We start from the raw sequence: 26,691 nt of genomic DNA, 5'->3' as shown, positions 1-26,691 counted from the left end.
CCCGTCTTCCTCCTCCTAGCCACCTCAAGGCCTCCCCCTCGCCTCGCTGCTCCGGAGGCCACAGGCGTCGCTGTCCGGCCACGCGATCCGGCTCCGGCTCCGGCTCGAGCTCCTCCTCGCGTGCTTGCGCTGGGTGAGTCGCACGATTTCCCGTCCCTTCGCAGATTGTCGAATTGTTTCTTGTGTTTAATTTTGAGTGCTCCGGAGGATCGACCATTCGTCTCTCGCGGGCACGAAACTAAAGCTTTTTCTTTTCTTGACGGGACACGAAGCTAAAGCTTGTGGTACCACCGGGTCTGCTTGCATTTCTCAGAGGAACTTCTTTCCAGGATTTATTCCCACAGCCGTCCCCTGTAACTCGCTTTTTTGGCGGATTAGCGGCCTTGATTTTTGCGACCCCGTTTTCAGGATAAGATTCGGCTCCGGAATTGGAGCTTGCACCGCTTTATGGATTTTCTTTGCCGGGGCGATCAAAAGTCGCAGGAAATTTAGACTTTAATCCGTAGAATGCTCAGCAGTGTTTCCCTCGCCCTTTTTACCGATACTTTTGCTGTTTCCTTGTGCTTGGCAAGAATCGAAGCCGAAAAGGTGCATGTCGATACGGTTTAGTATAAGTAGGGAAGAAATTCCTTGCTGTATCTGTACCCGAACCCAAGACATTCTTTCCAGATTCCAGGTGCGACGAAAACAACATCGATCCATGGTAGCTCGCGCGCGTGCTCTATGCGTGATTGCGCGCGCGGTACAGCAACTTCTCTTGATCTCTTCTGCAGCCTCATTCAGGTCCTTTTGGTCTTGTGTTTCCTCGTTTTCTTTTCAAATCCAAGATACGCAGTCTCACGTTCTCAACTTTGTTCTTGCTCACCTGGCAATTCGTTACCGCTGTTTCAGCTCCACAATATTTTTTTTTTTGGGATCAACTCGGTGTGCTTAAACAATTTTAGAAAAAAAAATCAGTGCTGTTTCAGGTCCTACCTTGGGTCCATCTTGCGTACCTGTTTTAATTTTGTAGCTTTGTTATGCGCGATTTCAATACAAAATGATCTTATACGATTTTCCTGATTGCTTTGTTATCTCTAGCTGCAGCTGCAGTATCATCTATCTTAGTTTTCAAGAAGAGATATGATCAAAAAGTTGCTATATTAGCCCATTGTTTTTTGTATACATTGCACTTTATTGAGGTCTGCCTGTAATTGCAGGGGTAGATTGGTGCTTGAAGTAAATACTGAAAATGGTTAGTGCGAGGTCACTGGACGGGGAGTTGGATTCGTGCTTCAGGAACCTCACGGTGTCTCGTGGCGGTGGAAGGGGGCAGGCTGAAACTGGTGGTGATATGCCTACATTGTCAGGTTGGAAGGACCTTCCGATGGAGCTGCTCATGCGGATTATATCAGTTGTTGGAGACGATCGAATCGTCGTTGTGGCATCCGGTGTTTGCACTGGCTGGCGTGACACGTTAGGATGGGGGGTCACTAATCTTTCCCTCTCATGGTGAGTATCTTTATATCCTCAGTCTAATTCTTTAGAGCAGAAGGTGTTTTCTTTTATTCATGCGAGGAGGGTTGAATTTTGCTCAACATTAATTTACACACATTAGGTAAAGGGAGCCCCTTATGTAAATTTGTTGAAATACTTCAGTCTGACTTTATAATATTTAAACCGTTGTGTCGTAGCTCTTGAATTAGAGCAATTCCGATATGATATAAGTCGTTCTTACTAGATTGTTTTGTCTGTCCTCTGACAGGTTCTGAACTACTCAGTCTCCTGTTAATCATATTCTTTTGAAAAGTCCTATTATTCATATACCCCTTAATAGAAAAGTGACCAATCTCATGAGCTTAAACTCGTTCTGCACCTGCCCTACAGGTGCTGAAGTCTTCAACTAATTTTATTATCTTTTCTGAAAACAACACATCATTTTACCAGTTATGTTGTGCGAGTCAAAAGGGTGCCTTCTGTAGTTGCTTTATGTTTATGGTAGTTATCACTTTCTACCATGTATGCATGCATCACAATGTGAGAAACTTTCATCCACTACCTTGATTCTTCATCTTGACAGTGATATACTGCCCTTATACAATAACTACCACAAAAAGAATATGGAAAACCTCTTCATAACGACTTATTTTTTTAGTTTGTAATGATTATTCCAAAAATGAATCTAGGGATGAACCACCCTGGAATTAAAGATTATCAGGCTGTCGATCTTCTGTGACTTATTTCAGTCAACATTTTCTGTATGCCAAATAGTTATATACTGTTTACTAAAAAACGAAATTGAATTGTCAAGCTACCTGAATGAATATTTGTTGGTAAATGTCACAAGGATTTCATATTTCCCTGAGGAGAGCCAATGAATGTGACATCTTTTGTCACTTTTATTCCTAATTAGGTAATGCATCATTTTGATGCTTCCTGTAACGAATTGCGTCATCCACATCCATAGTTCAGTTACTACTGGTTTTATTGATATATTGTTTCAAACATAGCATCTCACATGCACACATCCAAGCCTTACCAGTGGATATAATTGATGTTTTCTTAACGGTCTTATAATTGGTGTTGATTATATGTACTTTTTAGGATCTGTTGGTTGAACTTAAATTTGTGCCATCTGCAGGTGCCAGCAGAACATGAATAATTTAACAATATCATTTGCTCACAAGTTCACAAAGCTTCAGGTTCTCACTCTTCGCCAAATCAAACCTCAGCTTGAAGACAGTGCAGTAGAGGCTGTTGCCAACTACTGTTACGATCTACGTGAGTTAGACCTCAGCAGAAGTTTCAGGCTTAGTGACCGCTCACTGTATGCACTGGCCAACGGATGTCCTCGGCTTGCAAAACTTAACATCAGTGGATGTTCCAGTTTCAGTGACAGTGCCTTAATATACCTTAGTTGCCACTGCAAAAACCTGAAGTGCTTGAATCTGTGTGGATGTGTGAAGGCAGCCACTGATGAATCTTTGCAGGTATTTCACTTAACCCAACATTTGCTTGGCATGTTTTCATGAACTTATGTTTAATCTCTAAAACTGTTAATGCAGGCCATAGCCCGTAACTGCGCGCACATGCAATCTTTAAACCTAGGTTGGTGTGACAATGTCACAGATGAGGGGGTTACCAGTTTGGCATCAGGTTGCCCTGATCTGAGGGCCCTAGATTTGTGTGGTTGTGTTCTTATAACAGGTAATTGCCACATATGTTCTTGACTAACTCTTTGGATTACTATTGCTCTTCATTGATTGATGAGAAATGTTGTATTTAAGGACATGAAAATAGCATTATGAAGCACTTGGTTGCTGTATTGCAAAAGAATTTGGGATGCTTTGAACTAACCTTTAACAATTGCTTATCAAAAAGCCACATTTAAAATACCAATAGGAGCCAAGATTGTGAAGTTTTGTGTTGCTACTTCAGAATTTAGACAAGTGTGTCCTGAGCATCTTAAACACTAATTCTAATTTCTACCCAATCTTTCACTGCAGACGAGAGTGTTATTGCTCTTGCAAGTGGGTGCCCTCACCTTCGATCCTTGGGCATGTACTACTGCCAGAACATCACCGACCGTGCCATGTACTCCCTCGCAAACAGCTGTGTGAAGAGCAAACGAGGGAGGTGGGGTGCAGTGAGGAGCAGCAGCTCAAAGGACATCGACGGGCTGGCAAACCTCAACATCAGCCAATGCACGGCACTGACACCTCCAGCTGTTCAGGCGGTCTGCGACTCCTTCCCGTCACTCCACACCTGTCCTGAGAGGCACTCCCTCATCATCAGCGGCTGCCTCAGCCTGACGTCTGTTCACTGTGCCTGTGGCCTCCAGCGGCACCGTGCTGAAGGCACCCTGCAACCCACGAGCCATGCCTACTGAGCATTTGTGTCCGTGGTCTTGTTTCTGGTAAACACCATCTGCCTTGTGGGGGGGAGTTCGGTCCTGACCTAGAGGAAGACATGTACATAAACTCGGAACTTGGTAATGTAATGTATTAGGACTGTTGTATCAGAGGGCTCTGTGTGTGATTAGTCGACCATTGAGTGGTTGGCTGGAGGGTTTCATGCTCTCCCATGTTCTGAAAACTGCCAAGAAATGTTATGTTATGGAGTATTGGATTTCTCTGAAGAAGCTTGTGTATTTATTTTCATGGACTTCTCCTTCTGCGTACATACCTTCATGTGCATTGGCTCGTTCTGTGCATCAGTAGTTTGCAGCTTGTGGTATAATAATATAGACAGATTCTGGCTGCAGTGCTAGTGGAAGTCTTTGAAGCATTTCAGGGAGATGAGGTTACCTGAGGCTTTGTCGCCATTTATGTTTTCAGTTCTTATGTAGGTTGTTTTGGTTTAACATGACTGAATCCAACGTATCTCAACAGAATTCCCAATCTGTGATCTTGAAATAGAGTTTGATGAAGATGAGATGAGAATAAAGCCGATTTTATTTTATCTGACGATGGTGATGATGTCTTTCCTTGATTTGCCAGGAAGTGCAATAAACCTCCAGGAGCTTAAGCATTTCTTATTTGATGATGACGACGAGGTCTTGCTTGATTCGCCAGGAAGCATTAGCAACGACTGGACAGGTCATACGAAGAATAACAGTGAGTGTCTTGGTTCCGAACTCACCAAAAGAGTCATCACCAGAATCAAGCCTCAGTTGTGTTGACAATAGTAATGGAGAAGCATGGAGCCCAAAACAGCTACCCTTTGATTGAGCAGTAGATGAACATAATTCAGCAGAATCTAGTTCAAATCTAGAACAAGCCAGGTACAGTACAAAGATGACAAAGAAAGTCTGCGCTGCAAATTCACTGGACCATCGCGTCAGGGTTCCCGGCGGCAAGAATATCAAGCAGAGAGTTCTGGGGCTCCAGCTCTTCATGCCACAGTGGCAGTTTGTTACCAGGGTGAAAGCTCCTCTTAACACCCTCCGCGTTTATCTGTGATGATCACAAATCAGTATATTATTACTCTCAAAAAAAAAGATCAGAAATCAGTATATCTAAGTAGGCACAAATCTTCTGGGAAACAGACAACAACTTCTTACGCAACAAGTAGAAGATGGAAACTAAAATTTTATAAAGGACACAACATTTAAGTTGACAGTCTGCCTTACAGCCACGCATTATACACAGTTTTGCAACCAACCATGACTTTTTTTTTTTGCAAACAAAGAGCTATTCAAGGTAATTATAATTATCTACCCTAGCGTATTTCAGCACATGAACCAATTGAGAATAGTTCTAGAAAATCAAGAGCCAACAGGAGCATAGCTATAAAATATTTCCCACAGAAGATGACAAATTTGGTCTTAAATTTTAACTGATCTTACTTTATAAACCATCAGAAGATACTGTCAGATATTGGTTTCAAGGTTTGACTGCTGGTTACAAATTTGGTCTTAAATTTTAACTGATCTTATTTTATAAACCATCAGAAGATACTGTCAGATATTGGTTTCAAGGTTTGACTGCTGGTTACAAATCAGCCAGGTTTTATCATCTATATATTGGAGAAAAAGTCTAAGTTAATCCAAGTTCCTCTGATACTATGTACTTCTGAACAAAGGGACAAAGCAAGAAATTTGCATGAGAAGAGGGCATACAGTAACGGTGCGAACAACCCCTCCACTAGCACCATCACGGGCAATAGCAAGGGAAACCACCTTCACCACAAACTTCTGTCAAGATCAGGAGAAGAAAAACCATGTTAGGAGCTACATCACAAGGATACAAATCATTGACTGAGAAATGATGTTTCTGCTCTACAATTCTGGAGTTTGCCATCAATATGACAATCACTTTACTCGATGTCAATGATGAACAAAACTGACGTAAAATCCATGAAGAAGCTTTATTCCACTTTTAAGGAAATATAAGAGCGAGATTTCATAGCCTAACTCCCATAACCAAAGAAAAACAACCAAACAAGGAAACATCTATGTGAACAAAATAGTTAAACCTCATACAACAAACTATGTTCTGTTACTCCATTTTCAGCGCAAAAGATCTATTGATATCTAGTTTCCAAGGAGAAACTGACTGATGTACCTCAGCTTCTTCCTGGGTCATCCCATCTCTCCATTCATGATCCATCAATCCATAGAGGTAACTGGAACCAGATCCTGAAAATGTAAAAAATGACATAGGAGTATGAGAGAACCTGCACCTTGTATAGCATACACTAAAGCTACATTAGCAAAATTGTATTCTCAATGTTTCTCAGCACAGCCACGTTAACAGCCCACTATAATGTTATACAACTAGTGTTAAATTAAGCGCACCTAAGCGCTGAGCGGAGGCAACATGCCTAGCGCTTAATTGCGCTTAAGTGTGCGCTTAGCTCTTTAATCCTTCAGAAAAGAGAAAAGCGGAGACAAAGCCCTAAGCGCACATATGATTAACATCCCACTATAATGTGATACAGCTAGCGTTAAATTAAGCACTCCTAAGCACACACTTAAGCGCTTCGCCTAGCGCTTACGTGTGCGCTTAGCGCTTTAATCCTTCAGAAAAGAGAAAAGCGGAGGCAATGCGCTCGCTGCGGTTAGTGCTTAATAGAACTTTCATACAACCCACAGGCAACAGAGTATTACCTAGAGTGCACCAGGTTTGTTGGAAGAGAGTAATACAAGCTACTCAAGGATCTATGCTCAAACATAGGGAAGGAATGATGCATTTACCTCCAATTGCAAATGGTTGCCTAAGAATCGTTCCACCAAGAGGGACTGAGTAGATTTGGCCTCCCTCATATTTATCCCATCCACCAACTATCATTCCAGCTTGCAACATGCTCTACATTGATAACAAGTATCAGAATGAGATGCAAAGCATTCAAGAAGGTGAAAGGAAATTAAGCACCATCAATAGTCTTGTGTTCTCAAATGCCACCAAGGACATACCTTGTTCTGATAGGCTAGCAACCTAACCAAGTTGGATGCAACTTTCACGGTAGCTGGCTGCCCAGACTGAATACTGTACATTAAGGACAAATAACATCAGCTATCTTGCAGATAAAATACTCAATTGACTCAGTGGCGGAGCCTGAACAGCAACCCTGTGTTGTCAGCTTGATGTTGTGTAGTCAAATACATCTATTTGTATAAATTTTTAGTAATTTTTTACACACTTTTAGCTTGTTTTGTCAAAAAAAAAAAGTGTAGTCATTTGACCACACAGCTTAGCTGCGGCTCCACCACTGAATTGACTGTAAACTTATATTGACATATGAGATCTAGGTTCTATTTTAACTCATTCAATGCAGTCCTGCTTTACAGTGTTTTGCATAGTACTTACGTGTGTTGGTGGAGAAAATAACGCACATAATCCGAAATAACTTGTGTATCAGCAGCCTGCATGAAAAGGATAAATATGTTATATGTGAGACAGAAAAGTTTTGAACAGGATTTCTGGCTACCAAGAAGAAAGCAGAAAAAAAACTTTAATGATCTAGTCATTTAAAACGGGGAGTTCCACTATTCCAGAAGAGAAGAAATGATAAGACAATGACAAAATGATGACATGCAAAACCATAACCCAAGATCTTGTCTTACTAGCTAGTGTTTTTATTTTGTTTTTACTAATATAAGACCATAAATTAAACAAGCGCTACTGTTAGATTTAGGGAACAATAATGAAGAATGAAAGTTATACTCTCTCCATCCCATGAAACTTGTCTTAATTTTGTCCAAATCTGTGTATCTAGTGTTTTTATTTTGTCTTAATTTTTACTAATATAATCTGTGTGTATACACCAAAATTTAGACAAAGTTAAGAAATGTTTCATGGGACGGAGGGATAGGTACTAATTATGAAATCTAACAACACAACAGTGTCTACTCAAATCTCAAAATCACAAAAACATGTTATGTTAGAATCTGAAATAACTTGTGTATCAACAGCCTTCAAGATAGTGAGAAACATGTTATGTATATGAGAGAAAGAGAACTGCTGAACACACAATGAGGTTTCTGACAAGCAAGAAAGCAGAAAATCAACAATAATTATGTGGTCATATAACACGGGGAGTTCCACTCTTCCATAAGACAAATGAAAGTTACATACTTACATCAGCTATGAAATTGGCTAACTCAACAGTGTCTACTTAAATCTCAAAAACACAATAACACACAGAGAACATCATGAGAAGTGTCCAATCTTCAACACAGTTATAAGCACTTACAGATCCAGAGCGGCAGACATAGACATTATCAGTGAGCTGACTAATCTTGTCTGAAGCACGGTTTGCCACATACATTCCTGTGAATTAAGACAAGGCAACGACAGATATTAAGCCAAGCAAATAAAATCCAGAGAGCACAACAAACCAATGCCGGTTTCATGTGTTCGGACATAAGCAGCAAGACTTTGCAACACTAAGGAAATTGCACAGCAGTAAACACCTTAGGGTGGCATGTTGTCCAGTAGCTCAGTAAAAAGTACTAAGCTGGCATTTATTCAAGGTTCCAGATTCGACAAACAAAGCACAGCAGTCTCCAGACAGAAGGAAGCACATATTTCTAATCCTTCACCGCCCTGGTGATAAGTATCATAACAAACCCTGGGTCCAGTTGCCTCTAATTCTATGGCAAGGCAGTCCATAAGTTCACATATATGTAAGAGCACTTTGAACTCTTGAATTAAACATGGTGTTACTTCTAAACGTAAAATGTCCAGCTTCCTTCCAGAACGTATACTATTCGTCGACTGCAAACACAGACAATTTCCCTGATGTCGCAACTAACATAGCGCAAAACACCGAATTACGAAAGATATAGCAACCGCAGCAGGTTTATCCCTAGGTTTCACCCAGTGGTGGAGCTGGTATAGAACCATTGGGTTCAGATGAATCCAACATCAATCCTTTGTTCAGATCAATCCAATATTTGACAAACTATTTGTCCAAATATAACACTAAAAATAAAGCAATGATAATGTGGATATAAGGATTGCAAATGAGTTGTTCTACTACACAATGCTCTTTGGTAGTGAGACAAGTAGATGACGCTATTTGCTTGACCTTTCATGGGGATTCCTTGCGAATTTCAATTTGCAATCAAAAGAAATGATAGCATGTACTATAACGATTTGCCAGGACGAAGTTGCAGGCGGCGCGGGGAAGCGCGAATCTTAACCTAGTACTAGGTAATTAGTGAAAGAACACACTACAATGAAAGAGCCGACCCCCAATGATTTCTTACTCTGGCTTCGCCCCTGGTTTCCCCGCGATCTACGAGCGAAATCAGACACGAGACGCACCATCCCCAGCCCAAACCTAACAACTAACAACGCCGAAGGGAAAACCACCGGCGCCAGGCGCGCGCACGGATCGGAGGCAGGGGGAGCATACCGGTGCTGGTCCTGGAGTCGGCGGCGAGGACGACGCCGCCGTTGTAGCAGACGCCGACGATGGTGGTGCCCATCCGGTGCTCCCCGGAGGTGGGCGCGTCGGAGGAGGATCCCATGAGCGAGGAGGCGTCCATGGCGGCCGGGCGGAGATCGGCGGACTCAAACGCTGGAGTTCCGCGGCGGCGGCGGCGGCGACGGAGACCTGAAGCGCGACGAGGTGGGCGGTGTGTGGAGTTTGCTGTTGCTGCAGCCTGGCCTCCCTCGCAAGAAAGAAAGAGGGGAGAGGAGGTGTGTCCGGGTCGGTCGGGAGCTCCTATCGACCGCCCGCTGCGTGCGCTACGGCAGCGCCGCACGCACGACAGTCAGGATGGGCTCGGCCCATTTATCGCTGAGAAACCTTTTGTTTTTACAATCAATCTATGCTATTACTTTCTTCGTCCAAAACAACAACAAAAAGATGTCGGGAATTTGTCTAAAGTTGAATGACCGCGATATCATGTTTTGGACAGAGGTAGTATTATACCGAAGTTGGCCGTTATTGAAAACATCATGTTGGTCCAACAAATCCAAACATCTAGCACCGTCCGATCGTTTTGCATCGTCCAACCCAGCCCCCGCCCGACAAAAGAAAGTTGCATACAATCCCTGCCTTCCCGGTTAACAAACATATCTGAATTAAATTGAGATGTGATTCTCGGACCTTTTCCATACATCCATTAAATGTGTGCCTTCCTTCCTAAACTCTAGAAACTAACCTTGCCTAAAAAATCGTCAACAATTAATTGAGCCATCATTGGTCATTCGATTTACGAGTAGAAAATTACAACGCCTCTCTCGTGGGCAGTAGATGAAAATGATTTCTCACACCGGCATGATTCCATCTTCTTCCCCAGCTCAATTGCTTCTCTTGGTGTTTCCCATCTCTTTTGTGAACAATCTGAACCGAGGCTGGTATCGCGGGAGGCGACCGTGAGGAAGAGAAGGTCCCTACCGCTACTAGTCGTGCTCGGAGATAAAAGCCCGCCACCACCATTTGCTAGGAGGGGCTCTGCCCGCTGGCTTCCCTGCAGCCGCGGCGGGGAGATGCGAGGAGGTAGGGTGGGGGCAGCTAGAATTTCGCCTGAGCCGCTCCACTATGAGCGACGTGAGAGAGATTATAATTGGAGGGTTAATGGAAGAAAGCTATAGGTTAACATCGAAACAATGCTTCTAGCAATTCAATAACACATGACACATGACAAGTTTTTTTTTGTAAAAATATGTATTTATTTTCTGCACACATAGAGAACCATACAATCACGTAGCTAACAACTAAAATAACCCGTCTATCTCGCTATAAAAGATTACAAAAGTAGAAACTCACCAAACGAATTACTAATTTTCTCTATTATTAATCAATGTGACATGCCTTGTCATGCTTCTGCTTTTCCTTCTTCCTGCACGCAAAGTAGTATCCCGTAAGATTGGCAACGGAAAACACCTCCTTTGCACCGAGCAATAGGCACGTGACGCCCGCGTCCATCTGCTGTGGCAACCCCGCCATGGCGACGAGGGCGCACGCTCCCATGAACGCCAGGTTAATCACAATTTGCCCCACCCGGTAAAGCAGGAACTCTTCGTACTTGCCCCGAATGACCCGGCATGCCCGCCCTAGGGCGCTCTCGCCGGCCGGCTCCTCTGCCATGGATGCAATTACGGCCACCTGGCAAATGAAATCCACCAGCAAGATGAACATGGCGGGGTAGAAGAACCTGTCAAGCGCACACTAGCCAAGTTTACCCAAGAGAAAGTCCAGCGCCGCCCACAAGACGGAGAAGTAGCACATGATCTTTGCTCGTCGCGCGAGGTTGATTTTCACCGTGCCAAGGAAGGAGAGCAGAGTGTAGTGCTCCGGCTCCCGCTCCTTTTCCGTTTCCTCCTCCTCTTCCTCTTCCTCTTCCTCTTCCTCTTCCTCTTCCTCTCCCTCTCCCTCTCCCTCTCCCTCTCCCTCTCCCTCTCCCTCTCCCTCTCCGGTCTTCATGTCTGATCCGGAACCGGAGGCGGACTCCGCTGTGCTAGTGCCGACTACTATTATCAGTTGATTGAGTTTCCAAGAAATACACGGTTTGCTTTTTTTTTTTTTTTTTTTTGAGAAACACAGTACAAACACAGGCGCTCACATACACGCGCATACACTCACCCCTATGAACGCACACACGCACACCCTACCCCTATGAGCACCTCCGGAAGACTGAGCCGGTGGATTGGATCTTGAAATTGACGAAGTCACCACAGGCGCCTCGCTGTCGACGGGAACGTCGCCTCCCACTGAATGAATATTCCGCACACAGATGTCAAATCTGGGATTTGAACTCTGGTGGGCTGGGGGTACAACCACCCTCCTAACCACCCAACCTCAGGTTGGTTCTCAATACACGGTTTGCTCAAACTGCAAGTACGGAGCAGTATTGTTTGGTTTCCACCACCACCAAAGGTCATCGTGTTTGGTCGTCTCAGATCCGGTTAGAAGAATTGGAGCTCGGATTGATATATTCCAAACCTTAAACATATCGCATTTGGTAGCTCTACTGAGAACAAAGCTAGTGCTCAGTAGCCCCTTTCTATCAGTTCAATTTTTTTGTTGAGTTAGCTGGTGTATCAGTTTTTAGGATTTAAATTTTTGTTAACTCAAAATAATCTAAACAAAAATTTGCGCGTTATATTGGTGCATGTAAGTCTCAAGGAAAACTAATACTTACGTGAATTCTATTCTCAGGTCGCCCTGAAACTTATCAAATCCGGCAGGCACTTTTGTACCGTCGGATCCGGAACTGAAGAAATGAGCGTTCCTCAATCTCACTGACGCATTCGTCCCCACGAGGCTCACCGGAGCAGCCGTTTCTTGGCTATTGCCATGCGCTTCCGGGCCGACGAGCACGTCCTCGCTGCCGCGCGCTTCCTCGAACGACGAGCGCATCCCCGGACGCCGCACACTTCCTTGCGGACCAGCGCGCGTTCCCGGCCTCCGTGCGCTTCCTTGGCCGTCCACGCCGCCATGTGCTTCCTGGCCTACGAGCGTGTCCCCGCCACCGTGCTTCCTTTCGTCGAGCTCGAGCACATCCCGCGGCCGCGCGCTTCTTTGGGAGACGAGCGCATCCGAGATCGTGTGCTTCCCGAGCCGCCGCACATCGCACAGAAGGACGGAATGCTGCAGCGCGCGTCGCCAGGCAGCTGCTGCTCGGCCGATGTGGTTCTTGTTGAGCACATCCTTCTCACGTTTCTGGTCCTACACGCCTTATCGCTCCTACGACAGATCTCTCTTCTTAGTTCTTACTCATGGCGATGCTCTGTTCTGATTTCCAAGCTGTTACAGCTCTCTTTGTCTGCTGCAAGTGTCCTGTTTTCTCTACTTACTAATTCATGTTCCGAAGGTGTTTGCTGCTATGTGTAAAAGCTGTGTAATTTTCCTGCTGATTTATAGACGTTTTATCTTTTAATTTGGCAAGGAAATACATCTATACAAGGAAGTGATAGTTCTTCCGGCGACCAGCATCTCCTCTGGTTGGTGCCTATCACCTCATTTTTTTTAAAAAGAAGGCACTAGGCCCGGCTTTATATATAAAGCCCTCATGGCAAGTCATAACATACAGTAAGGGTCTGAGATCGACCACGCTCACACCGACAAAGCCATAAATCCATACATAAGCCTCTCAGACAACAGAAGGCAAGACAAAGAAAAACAGATAAAATCTAGGACGCTGCCTACTGTGTTGCTCCGGTCCTCGTCCTCGACTGAAGCCGCCTAAGCTCTCCCAGCGCCTCGTCCAGAAGTCCCCTGTCCTGCTGTCTGACTAGTACCCTCTAGCTTTGCATATGTATAGACATTTTGAACAAAGCGTCAGCCGGATCCGGATGTGCGATCACTTTCCCTTCTAGAGCTAGCTTGCTGCGTGTATTCCAGAGCGTCCAACCTAACGCCACAAAGGCATACCAAGCTAGCCTATGCAAGGGCCCGGACAGGCCTTGCACTAAGGAGATGAAATCCCCGACCCCTGCGGATTCCAGTTACATGAGAGGAGTTCCCTAACTCCAGCCCACAGAAATCTCGCGAGGTGGCAGCTGAAGAAAATGTGGTCACAATCCTCCAGAATACCACACATCTCGCAGCTCCCGTCGGAGGGTCCATGCCTCTTGGCCACCTGTTCAGCCAACGGAAGTCTCCCCCTAATGAGCTGCCACAGAAACACTCTAATCTTTGGGGGAACTCTAGTGTCCCGCACCTCCTTAAAGAATGTGACTGCCGCCCCTTGCGACAAGCGAAGGTAAGGGGGGAGTGTGTAGAGAAAACCTCGGACGACTCCAGGGGCCACGAGACCTGGTCCTCCCCCATGGAGTGGGGGTGTAGATCAAAAATCCTGCAAAGATTCTCCCATTCTACCACCTCAGCTGTACCAAAGGTCTGGCGGGACCTGATGTGCCACCCCCTTTCGTCCTAACCCCAGCCACCGTAGCGAAGTGGTTCTCACAGCAGGCAAAAAGATGAGGGAACATCAGGTGTAAAGGGGCCCTCCCCGTCCACCAGTCTAGCCAGAAATACGTCCTTCTCCCATCATGGACGTGATGCTTAGCCCCAAGCTTGAAGTACCATTTGTTGTGGGTATACTTCATGGGTGTACCATCGACAGTGCCTAGATCCGGCAAGCCCGGGTGGCCCATAGACGGTGATGGTGGCATGAGGCCCATCGGGCGGCCCAGTTGCTGTAGATCAAGATGGATGAAGTCCAGCCCAGGAACAAGGAGCCGGATCCACCAGGCCGACGTTGGAAGTCGGATCCGGCTTGGCCCATCAGGGGAAGCCGGATCTGGTACGACATACAAGGAAAGGCGGATCCTTAACGTGCACGACAAGATATTGTACCGTAGTTAGGTGACTTGTATTCCGGTTAGGACTCTCCGTGTAAACCCTAGATCCGTGCGCCTTTATAAGCCGGATCCTGGGAGCCCTAGAGGCACAACCACAACTCATTGTAACAACGCGAAAGCGCCCATATAATTCCAGACAAGCAGCAGTAGGCCCTGTCCTTGAGCAAGTGTTCCGAAGCTGGGTAAATCGCGTACCACCGTCCCGAGGACTCTCCGTCCAATGGCCCCTACTTCTTCTCCCCCTCGTGAGGATCCCTCCTCCGAGGTACCGTCGATTAGGCAACGACAGTTGGCGCCCACCGTGGGGCCTGCGGCGTCTGGAGGCCGGAACCAGGAGTGTTCTACCTTCGGAGGCATCGGCGACACCATCGCCGTGGGGCGCGTCATGTACGCCGGAAACCTTTCGATTGTCCCTGAGGACGAGTGCTGGATTCCGGCTAGGAAAAACCCCGTCAAGCTCTCCATCATCCAGATTGGCGGGATACATATCTTCATCGGCGCGACCGTCGATTCCAACAGAAACACACTGGTAAGTAACGCTGACGCGACCGCCGCTGAGCAGGACGCAGTCGTGATGATCTCGTGATACGTCTCAAACGTATCTATAATTTCTTATGTTCCATGCTAGTTTTATGACAATACTCACATGTTTTATACATACTTTATGTCATTTATATGCATTTTCCGGCACTAATCTATTAACGAGATGCCGAAGCGCCAGTTCCTGTTTTATGCTGTTTTTGGTTTCAGAAATCCTACACATGAAATATTCTCGGAATTGGACGAAACGAACGCCCAGGGTCTTATTTTTCCACGGAGCTTCCAGAAGACCGAAGAGGATACGAAGTGGGGCCACGAGGCGCCCAGACCATAGGGCGGCATGGCCAAGGAGGGGCCCGCGCCGGCCTATGGTGTGGGGCCCCCGTGCCTCCTCCGACTCTGCCCTTCCGCCTACTTATACTCTCCGTCGCGAAAACCCTATTACCGAGAGCCACGATACGGAAAAAGTTCCGCAGACGCCGCCGCCGCCAATCCCATCTCGGGGGATTCAGAGATCGCCTCCGGCACCCTGCCGGGAGAGGGGAATCATCACCCGGAGGACTCTACATCACCATGATCGCCTCCGGACTGATGTGTGAGTAGTTCATCCTTGGACTATGGGTCCATAGGAGTAGCTAGATGGTTGTCTTCTCCTCATTGTGCTATCATGTTAGATCTTGTGAGCTGCCTATCATGATCAAGATCATCTATTTGTAATGCTACATGTTGTGTTTGTTGGGATCCGATGAATATGGAATACTATGTCAAGTTGATTATTGATCTATCATATATGTGTTGTTTATGATCTTGCATGCTCTCCGTTGCTAGTAGAGGCTCTAGCCAAGTTGATACTTGTAACTCCAAGAGGGAGTATTTATGCTCGATAGTGGGTTCATGCCTCCATTGAATGCGGGACGATGATGTAAAGTTCTAAGGTTGTGGATGTGTTGTTGCCACTAGGGATAAAACATCGATGCTTTGTCTAAGGATATTTGTGTTGATTACATTACGCACCATACTTAATGCAATTGTCTGTTGTTTGCAACTTAATACTGGAAGGGGTGCAGATGCTAACCCGAAGGTGGACTTTTTAGGCATAGATGCATGCTGGATAGCGGTCTATGTACTTTGTCGTAATGCCCTAAGTAAATCTCATATTAGTCATCATGATATGTATGTGCATTGTTATGCCCTCTCTATTTGTCAATTGCCCAACTGTAATTTGTTCACCCAACATGCTATTTCTTATTGGAGAGACACCACTAGTGAACTGTGGACCCCGGTCCATTCTTTTACATCTGAATACAATCTACTGCAATCATTGTTCTCTGCTGTTCTTCGCAAACAAACATCATTTTCCACACCATACATTTAATTCTTTGTTTACAGCAAGCCGGTGAGATTGACAACCTCACTGTTAAGTTGGGGCAAAGTATTTTGGTTGTGTTGTGCAGGTTCCACGTTGGCGCCGGAATCCCTGGTGTTGCGCCGCACTACACTCCTTCACCAACAACCTTCACGTGACCTTCATCTTCTACTGGTTCGATAAACCTTGGTTTCGTACTGAGGGAAACTTGCTGTTATACGCATCACACCTTCCACTTGGGGTTCCCAACGGATGTGTGCTTCACGCGTTATCAAGACGCAGGAACTTCCTAAGGAGGATTCCGCCTTAGATCTGGAAAATTCAAATCCCACCCAATCCGCCCCTGAGCAGGAAACAACGGTGGAAGACCAATGCAGATCCGCCTGGGTCTCCCAGGTGTTATATAAGCAAAGGTGCCACTTCGTGCACTTTCTCGCACATACCGTTGGAACAGCTTTTCCCCAGGAAGAAGCCGGACCCATGCAGGATGAGGCAGCCGGAGCCGGCGTCGCCCCGGAACAGCAAGAGGCTGTCGGAGATAGCAACGCACCGGATCAGCAAGAGGATGCCGGAGACAAAGAAGAATCAATCCTAGGCAACCTAAGCCCAATCTCCGGCGACGCCTCCACTATGTACACTGATGCGTGTAGTTGACACGTCCGTTGGGAACCCCAAGAGGAAGGTGTGATGCGCACAGCGGCAAGTTTCCCTCAGTTAGAAACCAAGGTTTAATCGAACCAGTAGGAGTCAAGAAGCACGTTGAAGGTTGATGGCGGCGGGATGTAGTGCGGCGCAACACCGGAGATTCCGGCGCCAACGTGGAACCTGCACAACACAACCAAAGTACTTTGCCCCAACGAAACGAGTGAGGTTGTCAATCTCACCGGCTTGCTCGTAACAAAGGATTAACCGTATTGTGTGGAAGATGATTGTTTGCGAGAGAAAACAAGTAAAAACAAGTATTGCAGACAGATTTGTATTTCAGTATTAAAGAATGGACCGGGGTCCACAGTTCACTAGAGGTGTCTCTCCCATAAGATAAAAGCATGTTGGGTGAACAAATTACAGTCGGGCAATTGACAAATAGAGAGAGCATAACAATGCACATACATGACATGATAAGTATAGTGAGATTTAATTGGGCATTACGACAAAGTACATAGACCGCCATCCAACTCGCATCTATGCCTAAAAAGTCCACCTTCAGAGTTATCATCCGAACCCCTCCAAGTATTAAGTTGCAAAGCAACAGACAATTGCATTAAGTATGGTGCGTAATGTAATCAACAACTACATCCTCGGACATAGCGCCAATGTTTTATCCCTAGTGGCAACAAGACAACACAACCTTAGAACTTTCTCATCATCGTCCAGGTGTCAATGCAGGCATGAACCCACTATCGAGCATAAATACTCCCTCTTGGAGTTAAAAGTAAAAACTTGGCCAGAGCCTCTACTAGAAACGGAGAGCATGCAAGATCATAAACAACACATGTGTAATAACTTGATAATTAACATGACATGGTATTCTCTATCCATCGGATCCCGACAAACACAACATATAGAATTACAGATAGATGATCTTGATCATGTTAGGCAGCTCACAAGATCCAACAATGAAGCACAATGAGGAGAAGACAACCATCTAGCTACTCGCTATGGACCCATAGTCCAGGGGTGAACTACTCACTCATCACTCCGGAGGCGACCATGGCGGTGTAGAGTCCTCCGGGAGATGAATCCCCTCTCCGGCAGGGTGCCGGAGGAGATCTCCGGAATCCCCCAAGATGGGATCGGCGGCGGCGGCGTCTCAGTAAGGTTTTCCGTATCGTGGTTTTTCGCATCAGGGGTTTCGCGACGGAGGCTTTAAGTAGGCGGAAGGGTAGAGTCGGGGGCCACACCATAGGGCGGCGCGGGCCCCCCCTGGGCCGCGCCGCCTTGTGGTGTCGCCACCTCGTGGCCCCACTTCGTGTGTTCTTCGGTCTTCTGGAAGCTCCGTGGAAAAATAGGCCCCTGGGTTTTCGTTTCGTCCAATTCCAAGAATATTTCGTTACTAGGATTTCTGAAACCAAAAACAGCAGAAAACATGAACTGGCACTTCGGCATCTTGTTAATAGGTTAGTTCCAGAAAATGCACGAATATGACATAAAGTGTGCATAAAACATGTAGGTATCATCAATAATATGGCATAGAACATAAGAAATTATCGATACGTTGGAGACGTATCATACACGGAAGAGTACAACCGCGCCATGAAGGAGTTGGAGGATGAAGAACAAGCTGAGGCGGAATCCGCTCCGTCCAAGGAGGTCTTCGCGACCATTGTTGGGCTGGAGCAAGGAACTGACGAAGAAGCAACTCCCTCCGACCCCATGGAGGCAGGGCTTTCAGAATCCGGGAGCAAGAATTACCTGACCCCGGAAGAGCTCGTGGAGCAAGCAGGCATAGGAGCCTTAATTCATACAGAAGTTCTCAACAAGCCTATAACTCCGGAGGAAGCCGCAGATCCGGTAGCTCTAGAAGCTGCAAGAAAGGAGAAGCTGGCTACCGCCAAGAGAATTTCCACCACCGCAATGGCGATGCTGGAAGAAAGGCAAGAGGCTCGAGAAGTAATGGATGGTTTCCTCAAAAGAGAGCGCGAAGCTGTAGACTCCTTACAGAAGGCCAAAAAGCTCCGAGAACATTGGGAATCCATGATAAAAGATGCTCACAAGGACGCATACAAGATCCAAGAAATCCCATCATCTAATATTTTCCGATCGTTTTGCCCAGCGCGCGCTCGATAAAAGAAAGTTGCATACAATCTCAGCCTTCACGGTTAACAAATGGATCTGAACTAAATTGAGACGTGATTCCCGGACCTTTTCCATACGATGTCCATCAAATGCTTGCTTTCCTTCCTGAACTCCAGGAACTAACCTGCCTCAAAAAATCGACAACAATTAATTGAGCCATTGTTGGTCTTTCAATTTCCGAGTAGAAAATTACTGTGCCTCGCTCGTGGGTAGTATATGAAAAGGATTTCTCACACCGGCATGATTACATCTTCTTCCCTAGCTCAATTGCTTCTCTTGGTGTTTCCCATCTCTTATGTGAACAATCTGAACCGTGGCTGATATCGCGGGAGGCAGCCTCCGTGGTGTTAGCTCCGACCGGAGATCCCACCACGTGAGGAAGAGAAGGCCCCTCTCGCTACTAGTCGTGCTCGGAGATAAAAGCCCGCCACCACCATTTTTTTGGAGGGGCTCTGCCCGTTGGCTTCCCTGCAGCCACGGTGCGGGGAGGAGGGTGGGGGTGGCTAAAATTTCGCATGAGCCGCTCCACTATGAGCCACGTGAGAGAGATTATAATTGGAGGGTTAATGGAAGAAAGAGATAGGTTAACATGGAAACACATGCTTCTAGCAATTCAATAGGACAACATGATACATTAAGTTTTTTTTTGTAAAAATATGTATTTATTTCTGCACACGTAGAGAACCATACAATTACATAGCTAACAACTAAAATAACCTGTCTATCTCGCTAGAAAAGATTACAAAAAGTAGAAACCAAACGAATTACTACGTACTAATTTTCTCTATTAATCAATGTGACATGCCTTGTCATGTTTATGCTTTTCCTTCTTCCTGGACGCGAAGTAGTATCCCGTAAGATTGGCAACGGAAAACACCTCCTTTGCACCGAGCAATAGGCACGCGACGCCCGCGTCCATCTGCTGTGGCAACCCCGCCATGGCGACGAGGGCGCACGCTCCCATGAACGCCAGGTTAATCACAATTTCCCCAACCCGGTAAAGCAGGAACTCTTCATACTTGCCCCGAATGACCCGGCATGCCCGCCCCACGGCGCTCTCGCCGGCCGGCTCCTCTGCCACAGACACAATGACGGCAACCTCGCAAATGAAATCCACCAGAAAGATGACCAGCATTGCGGGGTAGATGAATTCTGCCTTGGCAAGCACACCCTGACCAAGTTTACCCAAGAGAAAGCTCAGCGCCACACTCAAGGCCCAGTTGGAGCAGATGATCTTGGCAGGTCGCGCGAGGTTACTTTTTACCGTGCCAAGGAAGGAGAGCAGAGTGTAGTGCTGCCTCTCTTTTTCTGTTTCTTCTTCTTCCTCCTCCTCCATCTCTTCTTCCTCTTCCTCCTCCTCGTCCTCTTCTTCATTGTCATGCTCCTGCTCTAGTTCCTCCTCCCACTCCTGGCCAGACTCGTAGCTTGCTGCCGCAACAGCAGCGGATATTGTGGCGACGTAGGTCACCAACCTGACGACCATGCCAGCGACTAGGTACGCCACCGGGAGCAGCCGATGGTCACTCTCCAGCCAGGTCGCCATGAAGTCGTAAATGGTCATGTCGAGCAGGCTGGGATAGAGACCTGCCGTGGCAACGACATCGTCCGGGGCGACAGCGAGGCACTTGAAGAGGTAGAACGCCGCGGAGAGGACGGCGGGCAGCGCCATGAGGTCCAGGAACAGGCGGCGGTGCCTGCGCACCGGGAGGAAGATGTTGTTACTGACGGAGAACACCAGGGTGTCCCCTATGGACTCCACAAGTTTGTGCGCGCGAATCATAGCTAGAATCACCATCGAACCAGAGATGTACGATGTGAGGCGATTTTCTCTGCTTTGCTGGTCACGGCGCGCGACGCACACACAAGACAGGCGCGCGGCCGGTTGCGTAATTATACACAGCTAGCGTGCAGGAAGTCTAGCTACCGCGTTCGGTCTTCATGTCTGATCCGGAACCGGAGTAGTCCGACTCGTGCCGACTGCTACGATCAGTTGATTGGGTTTCAAAGAATACACGGTTTGCTCAAACTGCAAGTACGTAGTACGGAGTAGTTCTTATTCATAGTTGCAAATTATAACAGCTCTTCTATTTTAACTTATATTTTTCGAAGAAAAAATGACGAGTTGGCTTCATTGCAAACTACACGATAGAAGTTATTTCAGTGAAAATGTATTTGCTCAAGTGCCTCTCCTATGTCAACGATGAAGCTTAAATTTATAGAGAACCACACAAACAACATAGCTAGAATTTATAGACAACGAAAAACAAATCGCTACAAAATGTTAGCCGAAACTTACAAACTGTTTACACGATCTCAACCTAAATTTCACGAGTAATCGGGACAGATCAGCTCCAAAAATCTAAATCACACGCCTATCACACTCATTTATGAAAGAAATTAGAATAAAAGAGGGAGAGCTCGACCTGGTGTTGAAGACTTTAAGTGGATGTCGACGGACAAAACTAAGGACGGTACATCGATCGGACGATGCGAGACCGGCGACCACCAAGACGGCCGTGTGCCTGATCACCCGAAGGTGACCGTGCCTGGCCAGTAAATTCCCGCCGACTGGGCGGCCTCAACGAAATCTCGAGAGGATTGGGGAATAGAATGAACGAATTGGAAATTTACACATATGAAAGTGAAACAGACGAGGAAGAAGTCAAGCCGTCCAGACAATTCTGCATCTAGGGGTACGACCTGGATTTTTTAAATTAAATTCGGATGTAGAATTTTCTCCCGGTCATTTTGATATATTGTGCACTTTTTTCGAGTTCGTATGCAACCACAAATCCATTTTGATGATTTTGCAACGCAATTTTGTAAAAAAATTCAAAATTCGTGTTTGTTAAATTTCAGTGGTACTAGATAAAAATGGCGATCCACGGGGGGGGGTGTGTGTGGAGTTGCGTGGAGAAGAAAAAGCTCGTTTCTGTGGCGCATATGTCAGGTGCGTCACATAAAGGCCACATTCTGTGGCGCATGTATTTTGGTGCGCCACATAAAGTTTTATTTCTGTAGCGCACCCAGGCTGGTGCGCCACTGAATGTCTTATTTCTGTGCCTCACGTGGTCCTGTGAGCCACAAAAATAATGAAACCAATGATTGGGGCTGGCCGGGTGTGGGCCCCACCATATTTCTGCATGCGTGTCAAGTGCGCCACAAAAATAAGCTATTTCTGTGGCGCACCTTCTCTGGTGCGCCGTGCACCACAGAAATAGAATCCCATCTATAGCTAGTTTCTACTAGTGTCAACAGTGGCGGCTCCAGGTTTTGGACGGAAGGTATTCATTAAAAAAAAACTCAATGCATCACATGCAACTGATAACGAATTTTTTTTTTGATATTAACTGATAACGAAATTGTAGATATCAGCTGCACAAAACAGTACGATTTTCAATCAAATATCAATACTCCCTCCGGAACAATTTAGTAGACGCGCACTGTGTCAAGGGTTTATACTTGATAGCAGTTAATGTAGTTCATACGTTTGACATCATTGCACCAATTTACTTTACTGAAAAGAGCTTTCTACACCCAGTTCCTGCTGGTCATACAGAAATGCTACTGAAGTTGTGCGACTGAAGCTGCCCTATGACCATCAGAGTCCGAAATAAACATGAGAGCAATAGCATAATCAATATAAACAGCAAAAAAATGTCATGAACCTAATTACCTACATATATATGTCTCCTTTTTTACGCCTGCCAAATCTGCCTTTGGATGGAAAAATACTACTCTTAAACTCAACTAGTATTGATCAAATTGGATCCTTGGATCTGTTGATTAGACGGTTAATATTGTTCCGTCCCTACCGTAAAAAGCCTCTCCAACACAGGTTATCGTGTTCGAAGAATTAGAGCCAGGATCGATACGGATCCTTATATCATGTCCATGTCCAGTCCTTCTCGGTCTCTTGCTCGATCGCAAGGCGTAGAGACGCCATCGGATTTTGTACTGTTTCAAGTTCGCAATCTTATTTTTAGATGGAAAGCTCGAGGCGAGCCCGGCTACTAGTCTAGCTATGACTACCACATACTAGTAATTATTACAGCCCTGGGGTCTAACCCTCTAAGACCCAACAACAATGGAGAACAGCTTACAAAGACATTACAAAGTACTATAAGCCGATCGATCAGATCGCCTACACAAGTTATAATGCTGATTTTCTATAGTAGTTGCTCGGTTTTAAAATATAAATTAGATGTACTCCCTCCGCTCATGAAACATATTTCAGATTTATCTAAATTTAAATGTATCTAGACACTAAATAATATATATTGATACATCCGAATTTTGATAAATCTTCGACATGTTTTATAAGATGGAGGGAGTACTCCGTTTGCAAATAGAAAAGCTACGTAGCTTTGGTACACGTATGCATTACAGCGCATTACTAGGTTACAAATATGGCCGGAGAAGCTGCGGGAAAAGGCCAAGCCCTCCAATTATACAAGGTCACCAACATGTTTTAGTCAGCGAAAACAAAGATAGAAGAACGCTTGTCGATCGATCTGGGCATCGATCCTTCGTATATCAAGCTACACCTGGCCGTCCATCTTGTTGGCCTTCCCCGATTTCCCGGCGCCGCCGTCATGGTGGCCGTGGGCGACCTGCTTGCTGTTTATCCTCGCGTCTCCGGACATCTCCACGTCGTCCTGCATCTTGCCACCGGCGCCAGGGCCGCCCTTGTTGTTCCGGTAGACGGCGTACAGGATGAGCTGCATGGCACCCAGGAAGCTCCCGCACCCGTTGGGGATCTGCATGTGTGCCCAAAGATGATGGTCAGAGCGTCTACTAAGCACGTTTAAATGACAAAGGTAGTTTAGCTAGGGATGCATGAAGGCGACGGTGGCGCGCGTGCATGGGCGCTGCCTGGCATCTTCGATTGCGCAGTTACTCGAGCATGTTGCGGGCGCAGCTTTAGTCATGCATCAATCGCACCATCCATAGCCAAGTCATTAAGTCAATACGAGTTTCCATAGATTAAGGGCACCTGTTTGACCCACGACGGAAAGCATCGATCGCACGGCATGCATGCAGGGTTTTTCAAGTTGATGGGGTAAAGCTTACCGCGACGAAGGGGTCGCGGCCGAGCAAGCCGTAGACAAACCACGACGTGCCGCACAGGAACACCGCCAGCGAGAGCAGGAACGGCATGTACTCCACGCTCTTTGTCTTGATCACCAGCCTCTGCAACAAAGAATGTATCAAAAAATTAGAACAAAAATTGCTAGCACGAATAATCCACCAACTAGCAGACCTACCTGTACTTTGCCGTGTTGTGGTTTTATTAAGTTAAAGCTGAGCTCATCTTGAGCGTACCGTCAAAAAATCAACCAGCAGACGTATGTGTGCAAGGCGACGGAGAACACGTACCATGATGGAGAGGGGCGCGCCATACATGCAGATGGAGAAGACGGTCATGGCGATGCCACAGAGGAGCTTGCGGGCCTGCCCATGGAGGGCGAGCATGGACACAAGTGCCACGGCCGCGAACACCCCCGCCACCGCCGATGCCAGGCCCAGCGTCCGGAGCCGAGTCTTCTTGCTCGACGCGAAGCACAGGAAGATCACCACGTACACCGTCTCGATCGCCGCGCCCACGCCGTTGATTGTCGACACCAGGATGTTGTTTGGGGACACGAATGGCAGCCCGTACCTTAAATCCAGAACACCAAGATATGTTACCTCCACGACTTGTGTCAATTTGTATCTGTTATTACTTGCAAATTTTGTCAAGGTATATTAATTACCAGGCGGAGAGGAGGCAGTTGAGGAGCGTCATGTTGTATGGCACCCCGGAGAATTCCTCCGTTGATCTCTTCCGAATGATCCTCCAGAAAGTAGGACTGTGAAGGGATGGACAAATTAAGATGTGATCATGATTTTCTTTCGGAGGTGATCGGTTAGTTCGATGCTGGACAGAACTAAGCAGCGTGTTTATATATATTCATGAAGAGACTTAGAGACTGCGTTGCGAGCACAGCAAAAGCAAAGTTGCAACTCTACGTTGTCCCACTCCCAGCAGGAATAGGATGTTATCAGAAAATGGGAACTGAAAAGGACTTGTCTGGAATTAATAAACTGGGAGGTGGCAGTATACATAGGTGGATATGCCTGGAAGTTTCTAGTTTTGAGGTAATGCCAATAAAAAGGGATCTTTAGGTTGTTCGAGTAGATTTGATATACAAATCAGACAAGAAATTGTCAGTTCTTGGTATGCTTGGCCTGCAGGAATCCATACCGCCGCTGGTACATTTGGTGGCAGCGTCGTGAGTTTGTCAAAGGAGAATCCGTGGTGACTCCTGCAAGATCTGCGTTTGCGATCAACGCTCGTAAACTATATATGGCGCGGCAGGTCAAAATTCAGAAACTCCAGACAGAGGCGATGCTGGTTGCTACTGTCCCCTAGATCATCTCCTATCATCAGCTATAGCCTATAGCAGAAGCTACTGCCCTTTTGAAAGGACTGGAATATATAGAACAATTGGGTTGCAGAAATGTAGTGGTGGAATCGGATTCTTTGGAATTGACTCAGGCTTGCAATGGCACGATCGAAGCATGGAACACTTATACAGCTATCCTAGCAGAATATTTTCCGAAAGCATGGAATTTTGAGAATATATCCTTCCAGCATTGTCCGAGGGAAGCTAATCAGGTGGCAATTTTTCAGTCCCCGTTTGTGGGATGGTGATCCTCCTGGATTTATTTTACATGATGTAATTCCACTATCTATTAAATAAAGTGCCATGAGGCTTTCCCTTGAAAATAAAATAAAGTGAGACAATAGGTGCATGACTTTCACAAATTCTACTAGTTTATTTTGAACAGAATTCTATGTTAGTAACACGTTTCTATCTTGACACCTCCGTTGTAACCATCCGTTATAAATAATAACTGAGCTACCTAACTGACCCAGATAAAACGTGGTGCATGAAGTACTTACATCGGCGATAGGAAGAGAAAGAGAGCAATGACGTTGCCTGAAACAACAAAACCGAGCAGTAATTAGGCTGAAAGGACGTCCCAACAAGAACATCCATCATCTAAATGGCAAACCAGAACTTACAACCTTAACCAAACATGCTAGCTAACTGCAACCACACAAATAAAAATACTTCAAATCAGGTTCACTTACCCGCAATCCCAAACAAGAACTTGGCCACATCCTCCATGGATCTCCTGCTCCCTCTTAGACCCTAGCTTCAACTTCGATCTGAGATAGGGTTCTTCTTGAACGAAGACAGACGAAAACTAAAAGCTGAAAGAGACTCTAGAGCTATGTTTCTTCTGAGCAGGGGATGTGCAGCTAGCAATGCCGTGAACGTTAGCTTGTGGATCGATGGATGGACGGACGGTCGGGCGGTAGTATATATAGGAAGAGTTGGAGAGAATGGAGGTAAGCTCAGGGGGCTAGGGGGGAGATCAAGTGTGCTAACCTATTGATTACGTTCTTATCTTGGCTTCTCCCTGAAAACGAGAGCCTGTACTGTGTAGTGCGTAGACGTGGAGTACGCCGGGACAGCAAACAGTAACATTTCCAGCACTAGCATATTTGATGGATCTTGTTTTCTTCTTCGCCACCTAGAGCCAGAAATTTTCATCACCAACATCATATTTAGTCCGTGCGCACTAGCTAATTGGATTGGACACTATTGACAAGACTGTATGTGTTTCGATGCTAGTATCGCCTTTGTTCCTTCTGTGTTTGTGGTGTGCATAGATCTTCTCAATTATATACAT

The 26,691-nt window shown here is 46.1% G+C and overlaps 3 protein-coding genes across 3 annotated transcripts; 1 reads left to right on the top strand and 2 right to left on the bottom strand.

Moving 5' to 3' along the window:
• Nucleotides 1–68: 68 nt before the first annotated feature.
• LOC124707878 (F-box protein SKP2A-like) lies at nt 69–4,139 on the top strand. The gene is made up of 5 exons (XM_047239575.1): nt 69–133; nt 1,200–1,491; nt 2,621–2,969; nt 3,045–3,186; nt 3,486–4,139. The coding sequence occupies exons 2-5, from the start codon at nt 1,232–1,234 to the stop codon at nt 3,866–3,868; spliced, it is 1,134 nt and encodes a 377-aa protein (XP_047095531.1). The 5' UTR covers nt 69–133; nt 1,200–1,231; the 3' UTR covers nt 3,869–4,139.
• A 512-nt stretch (nt 4,140–4,651) lies between these two features.
• On the bottom strand, nt 4,652–9,507 carry LOC124705422 (proteasome subunit beta type-6-like). The gene is made up of 8 exons (XM_047237149.1): nt 9,343–9,507; nt 8,176–8,252; nt 7,290–7,345; nt 6,896–6,968; nt 6,677–6,788; nt 6,045–6,118; nt 5,600–5,674; nt 4,652–4,934 (listed from the first exon to the last, which is right to left on the bottom strand). Exons 1-8 carry the CDS (start codon nt 9,473–9,475, stop codon nt 4,803–4,805), a joined length of 732 nt encoding a protein of 243 aa, XP_047093105.1. The 5' UTR covers nt 9,476–9,507; the 3' UTR covers nt 4,652–4,802.
• Nucleotides 9,508–23,207: 13,700 nt separating this feature from the next.
• LOC124707877 (bidirectional sugar transporter SWEET1b-like) lies at nt 23,208–26,386 on the bottom strand. The gene is made up of 6 exons (XM_047239574.1): nt 26,087–26,386; nt 25,895–25,931; nt 24,702–24,797; nt 24,325–24,607; nt 24,019–24,138; nt 23,208–23,705 (listed from the first exon to the last, which is right to left on the bottom strand). The coding sequence occupies exons 1-6, from the start codon at nt 26,121–26,123 to the stop codon at nt 23,487–23,489; spliced, it is 792 nt and encodes a 263-aa protein (XP_047095530.1). The 5' UTR covers nt 26,124–26,386; the 3' UTR covers nt 23,208–23,486.
• Nucleotides 26,387–26,691: the final 305 nt, after the last annotated feature.

Source organism: Lolium rigidum, chromosome 4 (genome assembly GCF_022539505.1).
Source record: "Lolium rigidum isolate FL_2022 chromosome 4, APGP_CSIRO_Lrig_0.1, whole genome shotgun sequence".
Lineage (NCBI taxonomy): Eukaryota > Viridiplantae > Streptophyta > Magnoliopsida > Poales > Poaceae > Lolium > Lolium rigidum.
The sequence above is the reverse complement of the archived record's forward strand: the minus strand, read 5'-3'. Positions and strand labels throughout refer to the sequence as shown.

What these genes read in the sequence shown, in the direction of transcription:
- LOC124707878 (XM_047239575.1), top strand. Translation starts at nt 1,232, where the DNA reads ATGGTTAGTGCGAGGTCACTGGACGGGGAGTTGGATTCGTGCTTCAGG. An exon ending in ACTAATCTTTCCCTCTCATG is followed by an intron (nt 1,492 to 2,620) that starts GTGAGTATCTTT and finishes TGCCATCTGCAG; the next exon opens with GTGCCAGCAGAACATGAATA. An exon ending in TGGTTGTGTTCTTATAACAG is followed by an intron (nt 3,187 to 3,485) that starts GTAATTGCCACA and finishes CTTTCACTGCAG; the next exon opens with ACGAGAGTGTTATTGCTCTT.
- LOC124705422 (XM_047237149.1), bottom strand. Translation starts at nt 9,475, where the DNA reads ATGGACGCCTCCTCGCTCATGGGATCCTCCTCCGACGCGCCCACCTCC. An exon ending in TATTTTCTCCACCAACACAC is followed by an intron (nt 6,969 to 7,289) that starts GTAAGTACTATG and finishes CTTAATGTACAG; the next exon opens with TATTCAGTCTGGGCAGCCAG. An exon ending in TGCTAGCCTATCAGAACAAG is followed by an intron (nt 6,789 to 6,895) that starts GTATGTCCTTGG and finishes TTATCAATGTAG; the next exon opens with AGCATGTTGCAAGCTGGAAT.
- LOC124707877 (XM_047239574.1), bottom strand. Translation starts at nt 26,123, where the DNA reads ATGGAGGATGTGGCCAAGTTCTTGTTTGGGATTGCGG. An exon ending in AACTGCCTCCTCTCCGCCTG is followed by an intron (nt 24,608 to 24,701) that starts GTAATTAATATA and finishes TCTGGATTTAAG; the next exon opens with GTACGGGCTGCCATTCGTGT. An exon ending in GCGCGCCCCTCTCCATCATG is followed by an intron (nt 24,139 to 24,324) that starts GTACGTGTTCTC and finishes TCTTTGTTGCAG; the next exon opens with AGGCTGGTGATCAAGACAAA.